This window comes from Chaetodon trifascialis, chromosome 24 (assembly GCF_039877785.1).
Source record: "Chaetodon trifascialis isolate fChaTrf1 chromosome 24, fChaTrf1.hap1, whole genome shotgun sequence".
Taxonomy (NCBI): domain Eukaryota; kingdom Metazoa; phylum Chordata; class Actinopteri; order Chaetodontiformes; family Chaetodontidae; genus Chaetodon; species Chaetodon trifascialis.
In genome coordinates this window covers 10,319,922-10,333,195 of record NC_092079.1, presented here as the reverse complement: position 1 = coordinate 10,333,195, position 13,274 = coordinate 10,319,922, and the positions used below count along the sequence as shown (strand labels likewise).

Genomic DNA, 13,274 nt, shown 5'->3' with positions numbered 1-13,274 from the left:
CATTGAACTTTCTCTCGCCGAATGCCAGGTCCGAGGAGTGCTTTCTCTCTCTGCCTCGTCTTTGCCCGGGCCCGTCCTTCATGTGCCCTGCGAATGGTCCGGGTGGCATATGGGGATATGTAAATAATTTAATGAGGTCAAAAGTGTGAGAGTCTCCTCTGCTTCCCCTCGTCCAAACCCTCCTTCCATGGCATGATAAAATAATGTTCATACCCACAATATATGGGTCCAGTTTTGACCTTTATCACCCGGTGTCATCCACCTCTGATGTGACAATATGTAGTTGCTGAGAAATTATCTGAGATGATTGCAGTTGAAGGTCAAGCTGAAGTCAGGATGTGATTATCTTATCACATAACAACTGGAAAGAGAGGGACATGGCCAGCCAGGATCTGTCCACAGTTCAATAATATGTCTTACTGAGCTGCTTGAATTGTCTCATTTGTTTAAGCTGAATATAAAGAGAAATAGAAATATGTTTGTCTTATGCACTATTCTTGGCAAGCAACACTTTACGGTGAGGTTGCCAGGTTTGGTCTCATACATTAAACCAAATCCTGATCTGGCAACCAGCCCCAGCAGAGCCTCTACGCACAAGTGCAGATAGATAAAGTGTTCTTTAAGGAAAATATCTGATCTTCCAGCGCTAGCAGGATTCTCAGTGCAGAAATATTGGCAAATACTGGCCTGCATTTCAAACTTCGGGTTGGTCTGTGATAGCCATGTTCTGAAATCAAACCTAAGTTCAGAAAAGCTCAACGGAGTCCTGGGGATTTTTAGGAAGACTCAGCAGGACACTGACAGAGGAAAAAAGACAAAAAAACAAAACAGAAACTGGCAAATAACATTTGGCAACTCCTAAAACTCTGAGCACTAATCACTCGACAAAGTGTTGTAATGGGGATAGCTCACTTGCCATCACATGACCTGATGGGCTCATATGTTTCCATGACAACTGAGCAAACTCCATCTGTTGAGGAAGACCATGAAATGCAGTTGAATGTGCTGGGAAGGCCAGGGCGTTTCTTGTCAAATGACAAACACATTGGTAAGTGAGTGTAATGACGATAAGGACCCTGGACAGCTCTGGGATCAGCACACTGGACAGCGCTACACCTTTATTTCACTCCCAGAATCCTCTTGGCCAGCACGGATCCAAGCAAATACAGAAATAGCGCCTTAAAAGCTCCACATGGCAGCGAACGTCACTTCACTCCACGTCGCTCTGTGAAAAAAGAGTTTAGATTTGAGCTGCACGTGCGAGCAAATGTGGAGCTAAAAAGGATCTGAAGCTGTTTACCTGCCCCACATTATCCAGAGCTTCAGCTGAGAGCAGCTTCCTCTCCTCACCAGAGGTAAAAACCACCACTGAGTCACTCACTTTGTTTTATTTCAGGGACTGATCTGTTCTCCAGCGCAGCTCCCGCTGACTTCAACATGGAAAAAATACAAATCCTCCGTCGCAACCAAACCTCAGACCTAATTTCATTCTCTGGCCTCCGACGTGTTCTGTCATGCTGTATCGCTCTTATTTTGTGCATTAAAGCGTGATCTTTTCTTTCCCTTACGTCTTCATTTTGCTGCTGATGTTCCATGCTCTGCCTCCATTTTTCCATACAGTAAGCCTCCTGTTCCTTAAAGCACATTTACATTCTGCTTTTGCGTTTTTAAAGTTGAGAACAGAGAGCCGTCGCCACTCTGAGGAGGTGGCAAATGGTCTTTTTCTCACTCTAGAAAGACGCAGGTTAACGAGGACGATTGACGAAGATGAATAAAACAAGACACGAGCGTTTTCAATGCAAACGAGTTGATTTTACCTCTAAGTGTGTCTGCAAAGCAGCAGAGTAGCCTGAGGCAAAATGTACACTTAGCTTTGGTCTATACAAGGCCCAGCAGTGAATCATTAGAGCTCAGCTGTCCAAAATACACCACCAATCTGGCCCAGGCATATGGCTGCATGACACTCGTATGAATTACTACTACACGCTCGTGTTGTTGTTTTTCCTCCCTTTTAAATGTTCTGCGAGCCGGGCAACACTCCCAACACCGTTTTACATCAGGGCAGATCAAAATCACAGCACTGACGCCTGAGAGCGGAGACGAAGCAGGTCTGCATTACTAACACAGGAAAGAGGTCGGATCAGGTTTAAACATTTCAAAGAGCTGTTTGAAAAATGTAACACATCAAAAAAATGAACATTTGCTTTGCGCACAGATGATTGTGGCTCTTTTTGCATTGGAATTGGAGACAAATTTGAGACATAAAACCATTAAAATCACGCCTTTAGAGTGACAGGACCTGGGATTAAGTGTTGCAGATTATTCAGCGTGTTTGATTTAAACTACAGGGATTACCACATGGGTGGAGTTTGCCTCAGAGGACAATAAAATGAGGACTTGAAAGTTGTCAAACTGACACCAGGATCAGTTTCCAGTGCCTGGCAGTCGCTCTCTGATGCAACGTTTGTGGAGGAACAGCTAATTTTTTGCATGTATGCATTTCGGAATTTGCACAAGGAGTCAAAACATGTTTATGTGAAAAATAAAATTATTAAGCGCACAAGAAATCAATTGAGGGAGCCATCATGCAGCTTGATTGCAATTAAAAGCCGTCCTCCTTCGAGCTAATAGCCTGAGACAGTATTGATCAGTAAATGTAAGACGAGATTGGATCAACATCAGTATCAGCCGATATTCAAAGAGTGACAACTGGAATTCATACAGACAAGTCGAGTTACTCAAAATTGAGTTTACTGTGAGTCCATAACATTTCAGCTGATTAGAATTTGCATGCAAAAAACATTTAGTTAGTCCTCTTTCTTTCAGCCCTTCCTGGCAGCTCTTCCCTCTACCTGATCTAAAAAAAAACACACTTTTCCCCCTGTTTCCTAATTCAGCAGTTCCCTCTCTGCCTCCATCTCCTCTAGAGTTGCAGGAATATTTCATCACATCCCTCTCGACCTTTGACCTTCCTATTAGTTGCTTGTGAAGTCGGAGACCGGCGAATTCCAGCTTTTATGCAAGTCTAATAGATGTAAAATGTAAAAGTAGAGGACGGTTGAAATTTCTCTCTTCGTGATAGCGGTGTCCTCCAGAGGATTCCCCCCTCGCTCGTCTCGACACGCACGCTCATTTTTTGCATGTGTAATTGTTGAGGCGGTTCACAGCACATTATCAAATTCATCAGCTAATCATTTAAGACCCCCTCTTTTATCTGCAAGATGGTCTGCGAATGATCCGATGGCACGCCGATCGATAGGAAAATCGGAATATGCAAAGCGCGTTCTGATGTTTGGCATCGCTCAACCTTTCGCGCTTTCATCTTGGCCTTTTGATGTTGCTTTTAATCTGCATAACGCAGTGTGAGTGGCTAATGGAGTCGAGCGTCTCCTTCAGTGGAGAGGACTCCGCTGCTGGAGTCCACCTGTCAGGGCTGAGGAAAGTTTGAAAATCAGATTTGGAGAAGGAGAAGTGTTGCTAATGGCTGCAGGAATGAACAGAGGCCGCTTCTTTCACAAGCGAGTGGGTATTTTCAGGGGTTCATGATTGATTTATCCGTTAGATTTCTATCATTCTGGGGTTTTCTCATTCATTTAGTCTGTAAAACGGCAGAAAATAGTGATTAATGCCTGTCACAAGTTTCCAGAGTCCAAGGGGATGCATTCAGATGTATTATTTTATCAGTCGAAATGCCAAAGATGCCAGCACATCCTCACACTTGAGAAGCTGGAACAGGCTCATATTTTGCATTTTTCTTTCACAAAAGACTTAATCAATCATTAAAACTGTCAGCTGAGGGATTACTTGATTTTTAGCATCAATTCCCACCGTGATATACACATATGAAGTCAAGGTGCTCTGCTAAAAGCCTCCACAGAATGCCATATGTTGACATAATTGAGGCCAGAAGCTGTTTGTTCCAAAAATAAAGACTTTTCCATAAATCATGTAATAAACCTTTCATGGACAAGGCTGATGTGTTTTTCTTATTGTCAACAAAAGCCATGAAAATAAAATATCTTATTTTTAAAACAGGCTCAGGAGCTTCCTTAAACAGCTGGCAGTTTGTAGCAAAAAACAAGTGAAGCGGGAGGAAATGCTGCATTTGCTGGGGACTATTTTCAGTGGCGGATTAACACACATTGCAGTCATAGCAGTTGGCGTATGTTGGAAACTGGTGCAAAACTTGTCAGTGGGATCAATTCGTTGCTGGTTTTGGTCGGGAAAAATACAGAATATTTCTGTTCTGCCTCTTTACAGACTCGATGATATTCATGGTGACAAATCCAGGTGAAGAGATGTGGAATACATGTTAGGTTTTACTTTGTCGTCTAAATGAGACGTAATAAGCAGCGGGCCCGGGGTCAACTCACTTTGATCCATTTGAAAATGTGAATTGAAACTGTCTGTAATTAACATGATAATGAGCTGCAGACTTTCTCTGTATAAAACCACATATGAGGAAAGAAAAAGTTCCACTTTTTCTCACTTTGGAGAGAATTTAAAGTGACTTGAGCCCAGAGCTGCCAAGCAAACCTCACAGTTTGTTCTCTCTGTGAATAAACATGAGGCGCTGAGGGTTTGGTACTCCGTAATTTGGCTACTTTTATTCGAGCAGGGTCATTTTCAAGAGAAATTACAAATTAAGAATTCAATAATACTTTTACAAAGACATTTCAGGAAAGATTCTTCTTCAGTCATGATATCATACATAGTATTTAACAGTCCCTCTTCATTTTTTTTAGCTTAAAAAAAGAAACAAAGATGAAGAAAGTGGAATTTTTTCAGTCGAAAATACAGTGTTTTCACAATTGTATAAAAGTTCCCAAATTTGGAATTTTCCAGTAACTGGAAAATAAAAGGAAATAAAATAAAATAAGATTAAACTTCGCATTTCACAATGTTTCAAAACACAATAAATGCTCTCTTTACGTAAAATTTGCCCCTATGATCGACACCATGTTGCTTTTTACTAAAATATATCTATATATTGAAGAACTATAGTACTGTACACAACAGTATGAAATAAATAAAATTAGGAAATATAAAATGGGCCACATAAATAATGTTTTTTTTTTCAACCTACAAATAAAATGAATGCAATTTGTTGTTTCCAAAAAAAAAATGGTTTGGTGTAATACTGACAAAGTGAAAAGAAAAGAAAACTGAGAAAACATTGCACAACATAATGTAAACTAAGGAACTGTTGCCTATAAGTCTTAATACTGACACGGATGCTTCAAAGAACAACGGTGAACCATTTCATAATACTGAAGCTGGTGAAAAAAATTAACCTTCCTTTTACACAATACGAGGGTGGCACTTGCAGAAAACACACAGGTTAAAAGGTTTGCATATAAGGCTTCTTTTTTCTTATCAAAAACACCTTACAAAGGCTTCGTCCTTCATTTTTTTTCCCCCATACCATCTGTCCATAAACTGTATTTTCCCTTAAAACGAAGGTCTCTTTAAAACTTCATCCTCTTAAAAAATCCTCTAAGCTCCTTCATACAGTCTTTTGTTTAAATTCCTTCATTTGAAGTTGATTCAAGAGGCCTAAAATAGTGTGGCTGGAGATGTTTGTGGCCGGGCAACATGGCAAACTAAAGACGACACCGTAGGTAGGTAGGTGATAACAAATGTAATATCGAAGGACTGTAGTGCAGACACTACTGCTCTTTTTCCAACACTGTATAAATATATACATAGGCAATACTTTTTATTATTTTTGTTCATGATTATAGAAGCGGAGTGCAATTTTGTACAAGTCACTAGTTGTGCTATAAATACTATGGAACACAGGGGGTTTATTTGAGGAGGTTAGCACCACACATATTTTTAGGCCTTAGTACTGTACATTTTTTGAAATGTATTCATTTATTCATTGTTCGGTTTGCATAATGCAGCTTATTTCACAAACCCATGCCTCCCTTCCCTCAACGCCTCCTCCAGATTGATTTTTGAGTCCATGTCTTGTTCGGCAGACATCTTTCCCCCCCGAGGAGTCTGTCAAAGAAAGCTTCCCGGAAGCTTCAGGCACGTGCACGTACAGCTTAAAACACGGTGTTTTAAACCGAGCAGGTAAGAATACTGAACCGAAAGAGAGAAACTTAAAATTCTTAAGATGGGAAGCTTTTGAAACGCTGTCGCCGATTACATGCCATCCTCCATCGCGTCCTCGTGATCCGATTTGGTTTCCGTTTTGCCGTCCAGCGAGCTATCGTCCATCGAGTGCTCTCCGTTCTCCTCCTCGTCCCTCAACGTGTCCGGGTCCGTGTCCATGCTCTTGCTCTCCTCCTCCTCCTCCTCAAACTCGTCCTCCCTCCGTCCGATCTTCGCATACGTTCCGTCCACTTCCTTCCGTCCCTCTCTGATCCCTCCGTTCACGGCGTCGTGCCTCAGGATGGCCTCGCGCTCCGCAAGCTCCGGGTAACCCTGAGGAGTCATGCCCTGCAAGTAAGCCCGGCTCATCAGCAGCTCCGTGGGCTCCATGTGGCCCTTCTCACGGGCCTCCCTCTCGGCCGCCTCCCGCTCCTCGGCCTCCCGCTTGCAGTAGGAGTAGCGGTGGTTCATGTGCTGCGAGTAGGAGCCCGAGTGGGAGAACCTCTTCCCGCACTTGTCGCACTGGTAAGGCTTCTCCCCCGAGTGCAGTCTGGAGTGCTCGATGAGATGGTGTTTGTGTTTGAAGGCTTTCTTGCAGATCTGGCACTGGTGCGGCCTCTTGCCTGCGGAGACACAAAACACAGAACAGGGGACGTGAGTCGCCTGCCTCGATCGCCCTGCTGCTACAACAAATCACACAAGTCTGCAGAAAGCAAAAAAATGTTGAGGAAAAACTCTGATGAATTGGATGGCATGGAGTAAAATGACATCACGGAGCATTAAATCCAACTTTGACTTACGACTTAGGGCTATTTGTTTATTCAAATTGCGAGCACGATGAGAAAGTGCGCTTGCATTCACGGGCCTACATTATGGAAATTCCCTCCCGTGGTTAAAGCATGAAGAAAGTCAACCACAACTACTTATTTTAGGCCTTCGTGCCACACTGATGAATGCAACATAAATAAACTACTGCAAAGCAAACAAACAGAGAAGGCGCGACAAAGGAGTAAACAAATCCGAGATGGGCTAGGGGGAACGGGGAGGCTCCGAGGGGTGACTCTGCTTATCTCCAAACACAATTCAAGTTCATGGTGACGCCTGGCCTTACATTAGGTTTTGGGCTGGGGCTCCTCCGTCTACCAAATGTGACGGGACGCTTTGGATGCCAAAGCAGAAATGAGAAACCCAAGCTGGCCACAAGGGCAGGGTGAGATAGTTTTATGACACGGGGCCATAAACTGTCTGGCTAAATAAATGTCCTCCGGCTTGTAATGTGGCCACACGGCTGCTGTTACACTCAGCAGTTGATTCCAAAACACTTACAGCTCGCCGAGCTAGACTTCTTCACTCAGGATTCCTTCAAAGCTACCTGCATCCTTTTAAAAGCTGTGGCTAATAACTTTCCAAACATCTAATTCTGGCTCAAAACGCGTCCTTTTCTCAGTCACTGCTGCTCAGCACGTGTGGAAATATGGCTGCCTGCCTCACAAATCACATGACTCCCCTCTGACACTCGAGTCCACCAGCCAACAGGCTTTCAAAGTGCACTTCTGTCCAACATCTGGCCGGTTCAACTGCACTTTATTGCACTTCTGAGCCTCATGATATTGTGAAAAACAACACAGCGACACGAACATGAAAGCGTCGCGTCCTGAGCGAGATGCAGAGGCGTTCTGGAGATAACGCACCCTTTTTTTTTTAAAGAGTTCGGCGCACTGTTCTGACGGTGCACACTCCCTCCCTTTTATGTCCGAGCAGATAACATGAAGGCTGCATAAAGCACTGAGCGCTCTGCTACAGATAGCGGATAAAATAAATGATGCAACCTAGTGAAAGAGGATCTCTGTATAATAACTATAATGAAAGACTTGTTATCAGTGCTCTGAAGCTTCTGAGCACTACTCCGCTGATTTGATCTATCGCCAATAATGGGGCCGATAAAAGCATTAGGGGCCTTTTGCTGGCTTTATATATCTAGGTGAATTGATGTGTGCCGTTTAAGATAGCAAAATGGTTAATATGGCAGGATATGATTGGAAAATAAAGAGCACAATCACTTGAAAAGATAGCCCAAGTCTGCCTTTGCTTGCCTACCTGCATTAATTACAGATTAGGATTTTCCAAAAGAGCTGCCACATTGTTTAAAATCTCAAACATCTCTTTATATTTCAGAAGAGAACACACAAAGCTTTAAACACATCGCATATTGGCAAAGTCAAACTTTCTCATTCGCTGGCGTCTCAACCCTGTCAATGAAGAAGCACGTTAGGTGTTGAGTTACATATACAAGTAAAGGGTTAAACAGAGAAGGAAAGAAGGAAGAAAGGGGTAACAAAATATATATATTCATACTGATTAAAAGGATTTGGAAACACAAACATTAAAACATAAAAAGCATGGGGTTTAAAATAAGGGTCTAGAACAGTATATACCTGTGTGTTCATATTTGTGTCTTAGAAGGGAACTGCTCTTCTGGAATGTTTTGTCGCACAAGTCACACGCGTACATACCACTTTCGGTCTTCTTAATCTTCTTCCGCGACAGACAGGAGTCGGGGTCTGTCATGTCGTCCAGCCCTGACATGTAATCTGGTGTACCGTCGAGCAGGTCCCCCTTCAAAAAACACAAACGAAAAAGAAAAGAGAAAACACAACATAATAATGAATTTGGGATGTGACAAATGGCTATTTACTGCCTGTGAGGAAAAGCTAGCCCGTCAGCTAGTCGGTTTGTTTGGAGTAAGAGCTGTGGTTAGCATGAGCTACATGCTAACTGCTAGCATCATCAAAGCAGGAGTCACGCTGTTTAATTGACAAGCGTTTTTTGGGAAATTAAGTGCAAACACACCGCAGCTGTGTGCGTTATTTGTCGGTTTAGTCGAGTTGTAGCCTGGTTTCGGCTTAAGCTAGCTCGATATAGAAGCTAATTTTTGCTGCTAGTTATTTTAGATGTAATTTCTTTCTGTTTTTTGCAAACTGCTAAGTCCGTTTTGTCTCAAAAGCCTTACAATGTCTTAATATGCCCTCTTTTCACATTAAGGTCAATTCTAGCTAAGCTGCAACCAAGAAATGGTATCTGTGTTCATGTGCTAGTTGGTACCAAAAGCTGGCTCAGATCCAAGGAATTTAATACTCGCAATTCTGAAAAAAAAAAAAGTATTCCAGGGGTGAATGTCATCCTGCTGCAATTATATGACGTGTAAGTGTGCAGATATTGTTTTTATTTCAATAAAAGCTACTTAATGTTAAAAGAAATTTGCTTCTGTGGCACTTTATGTCACCAGATAGCAGTAAACTGAACCTTACCTACCAAACAATCACACTATGCTACATGTTCTCATGCATTTTTAATTACCAGCACATACCAGCGTTGATTTCTTATAAAATTTTCAGCTCTGGAGTAATATCACCCATCTGTAACTGACATGCTCCCCATTATGAAACTCAGCCATAATGGTGTATTCAGTGTGGTCTAATTTTGTACAGGAGTGTTAATTCCGCACGTTCCTTTAAAATTCTCTTTTATGATGAAGATTAGTCTTAAACATGAATTGATGGAGAACAATATTACAACATTAGAGGAAGCACAGTGAACCATTCTTGAAATTGCAAACTCATATAATGATTAAAATCAGAAGGTGCACCTTAATGGCCAATATTGAGCCACCAAAGCTTTCTTTAATGAATATGTGTGTGATAATGTGAGGACAGCTCTGCACTGTGTTTTAAGAAGGGACCACTATCACTCTGCAATCAATTTGAACTAAACGCCTGTAGCTGTATTTTTAAAATCTAATTTAATAACTTAGAATAGGAAACATTATTAATACTTTTTTTCATCAAAATGGTTCCCTCTATGTTAAACAGCCTTCAGCATTCAGTGGTAATGAACATGGAGACTGTGCATTATTAATCCACATGTAGGAGCTCATTTTGGCTGTGGCTCTCTTTAAAATGCAGCAAAGTTGCGATGGGAAATTTCAGAGAAGTGCACAGCTCCGGGGCTCACCTTTGTCATTTTTACAAAGGCCTTTCACCCATATTTAATAGCAAAATATCCAAGTTCAGGCCGGCGCTGGAAGAGGACTGGAGTCTGGAGCATTAATGTATTCCACCCACAGCAGAGGGTAAAATTTACAGTGCAGAGTGGTAACAATTATGGTTTCACTGAGATGAGATTTTAGGGCCAATATCGTTCCTGTTATTTATTTGAACCCGATGCTGTCTGATGTTTTTAATGCTTAAATTGGATCTTTTTGAGGGTAAAACTCGAAGCATTCCAAAGCTAAAGATATTCACAGTGAAGATTTAGGGTGGGAGACCTTTAAAGATGTTTTTAGACTATTATTAGACGATTAAAAAAATACACAAATGAAAATCCAGAGAAGGGAGGTGGGAGGCAGAGGCTGGTTTCACCAAAGGTTCATTAATCAGTAGATCATTTTTTAGAATAATTGATTGTTTGGTCAACAAAGTGTCAGAAAATTGTCAAATCTTGCATCTTCAAATTTTTTTCAACCACCAGCCCAAAACACAGATGTTTCATATTTCCATACTATAAATGAGAAAAAAGCAGCAAATCCTCACATTTGAGAAGATGGGACGAGTAAAACCAAACACAAAAGTTGGAGAGTAAAAGTGGCGCATCCCCTCCTCCATTGACTGATATTAGTTTAATTATTATTTTTACCCTTTTCCACCCCGAGGGTCGTGTCACAGCTGTTTATCTCCATCGCCAGTTCAGTCTACCTCAGGTGAGCGTTTCTCCTGAGTCTGAAGTCGTTTTTAATTAGTACAGAAATGAGTTCAGATCATTTTAGGGAAGCTGAGTGAGCCTGGGGCTTTTGCAAAAACCACAGGTGGCTTATTTACCTGGAAACCTGGTTTCCGCTGGTACTTTCTCCTCTGCTGCATCTCGGCAAAGGTAGCTGCCCCTGCTGCATAAGTGTAGGCCATGTGTGGTAGGAAGCCCATTTGATCCATGCCCGGATAGGGCCTAAGACCTGGTATGCTGGCCTGCATCGGGGGCATGAATGTGGCAGGTGGAAAAGCGCTCTGAGGTGGAAGTGAAGTGTACAGGGGTTTGGCAGCGAATGGGTTAATGCCAAAGATGGGGCTAGTGCTTTTTTCAAGGTTTCCATTGTTGGTAGAGCCTGAGAATTCCTTCTTGAGATAGGCCAAGTTCAAAGGCTCTTCGAAGTGCTCTCGAGGAGAGGGGACGCTGTTATGGTCGATGGTAATGCTGTTGACTTTAGGTCTGCTTTTGACAGTCAGTGCATGCTTGGGTTCCTTCATTAGTCTCGGCAGAGAGAGGTCCAGCGGCTCAGCCTGCAGGTCTTCTGAAGTCAAGCTGTTTGGAGTGTACGAGCTGCTGTGAGAGTTTTTGGAAGATGTAGAGGACAGATTTAGCGGGGAGGGGGTGTTGCTGCGGGAGTGGTCCAACTTTTCACCTGTGGGTTTGGCGCTGCCGCTGAACTGGTGGTTTTTCAAATGTCTCAGCGAGTTGTCACAGTTGTTAACGTTGTTATGAAGCTCTGCTATGGAGGGGGATGTGATGCGGTCAGTAGGTTTGATCAGAGACACAGGTGACCTAGCTGCCAATGAGTCTTTTGGTGGAGTGTGGTGGTTATTTGTTCCGAGAACCATGTCCGTGTTGTTCCTGTGCTCTGGCAGTGGCGGCGGGGTTCTAGTAGTGCCGTACTGGTACATCTTTCGCTGCTCGAACCACTCCTTGACAAATTCCTGAGGAAGGCCGACCGCTATGGAAATCTTGAGCAGCTCCTCCGAGTTGGGCTCCATGTTCATGGCAAAATACGCCTTCAGCACAGACATGTGGTCCCTGTAAGGGTTAAGGGGCCCGGTGAGTCCCTTCTCAGACAACATGGAGGAGGACAAGTGGGCGTTCTTCTCCATGAATATCCCTGGTTTGTTGGACATCAAATTCTCACTGGGCTGCAGCACGGCTTTTATCTCCTCGTTCATTTTACACAGGTAGCGTTCATGCTGATGCAAAGGTATTGGCCCGGGGAAGGTTTCTTTGCAATATTGGCAAGCATAAGGTGTAAACATGTTATTTTCCTGCGCCTTGTCATCCACACCTCCTTCAAGCATGAGGTTGGATTTCTCTCGTTTGATATTGCTAATCTGTCTCTTTGAGTCTGTTGTCAAGCTCTGGAGGCAGGCTTTGGCTTCATTCACTTTTTCTAACGTGTAGTCGATGATGCTTTTGGTGGCGCCGTTGTGATTGACGAGTGGAAGACCGACCTGAGGCCCCCCTTGTGTCATCTGTTTCTGTTCTTCCATCTGGGACCCCAGCTCCTTCATGTAGGCCTTGAGCTTGGAGAGCTCCTCCGGCTTGCAGTCCATTTTCTGCCTGCACACAGTGTTGTCCACAATCTGGAGGACCTTCTGCACCTCGCTCAGGTTGTTCGCCAGCGGCCCTGGGTAGCACAGGAGCTGCGACTCGAGCCCGGCCATCCCGAGGTGCTGCAGGGGGCTCTGGGCAGTCGAGTTGTGGTGGACCCCAAGTGGGCTGTTCCCTCCCAAGCCTCCGTTCATGAACGGTCCAGGAGCACCAAACCCATGAGACGCCATCATCAGCTTGTAGTCGTTGAAGTCAAGCGGCTCGGTCTTGATGTTCAGGTGGTTGTTGTGGTCAGGGAGGCCGAGCGGCTTGCCGTTCTCCAGCTTCTGCCGCAGCTGGGTGATGGCAGTGTTGGTGGGTGAGGAGGAGGCAGAGGTCGGGGAGGAGCCCGTCTTCATGTTGCTGCGCATCCTGCCGTTGACAGCAATCAAGCCAATGCACTTTTTGCTGCTTATGTGGGAACTGTAGGAACCCGAGTGGGAGAAGCGCTTCTTGCAGTTGGGGCACTCATACGGTTTTTCACCTGTAACGAAAAATATATTGAATAAGAAGGTTGCTATGAGAATGACAGGCTGATATTAATAAAATCATCAATTTAGTAGCTTTTTTCTGTTTGTTTATTTATTAGAGACACTGCACATTAATCAACAGTGACATTTTCTGTAAATGTGCCGGGGGTAAGCTCAACATCTAAAGTGCTCATTTGCAACAGATTGTTTGTCTTGTACATTTCAGATAAAAGCCATTTGAAGTGCTTCCCATCCGGCGGAGGAAGGTATTAGAACATCTAAAAAGAAAAACCACAA

At 43.4% G+C, this 13,274-nt stretch overlaps 1 protein-coding gene across 4 annotated transcripts in view; it reads right to left on the bottom strand.

Annotated features, from left to right (window-relative positions):
• Positions 1-4,582: 4,582 nt before the first annotated feature.
• LOC139327770 (zinc finger E-box-binding homeobox 2-like) overlaps positions 4,583-13,274 on the bottom strand; it is an 86,578-nt gene continuing 77,886 nt past the window's right edge. For 2 of the 4 annotated variants that reach the window (XM_070957728.1, XM_070957729.1), the window contains exons 8-10: positions 10,977-12,991; positions 8,616-8,718; positions 4,583-6,725 (exon numbers count right to left, since the gene is read on the bottom strand). In XM_070957728.1, coding sequence (XP_070813829.1) covers positions 6,154-6,725; positions 8,616-8,718; positions 10,977-12,991 — 2,690 coding nt within the window. In that variant the 3' untranslated portion in view covers positions 4,583-6,153. Of the gene's footprint in view, positions 6,726-8,537; positions 8,719-10,976; positions 12,992-13,274 lie in introns of all 4 variants that reach the window. The other 2 variants (XM_070957727.1, XM_070957726.1) reach the window with 1 other exon arrangement.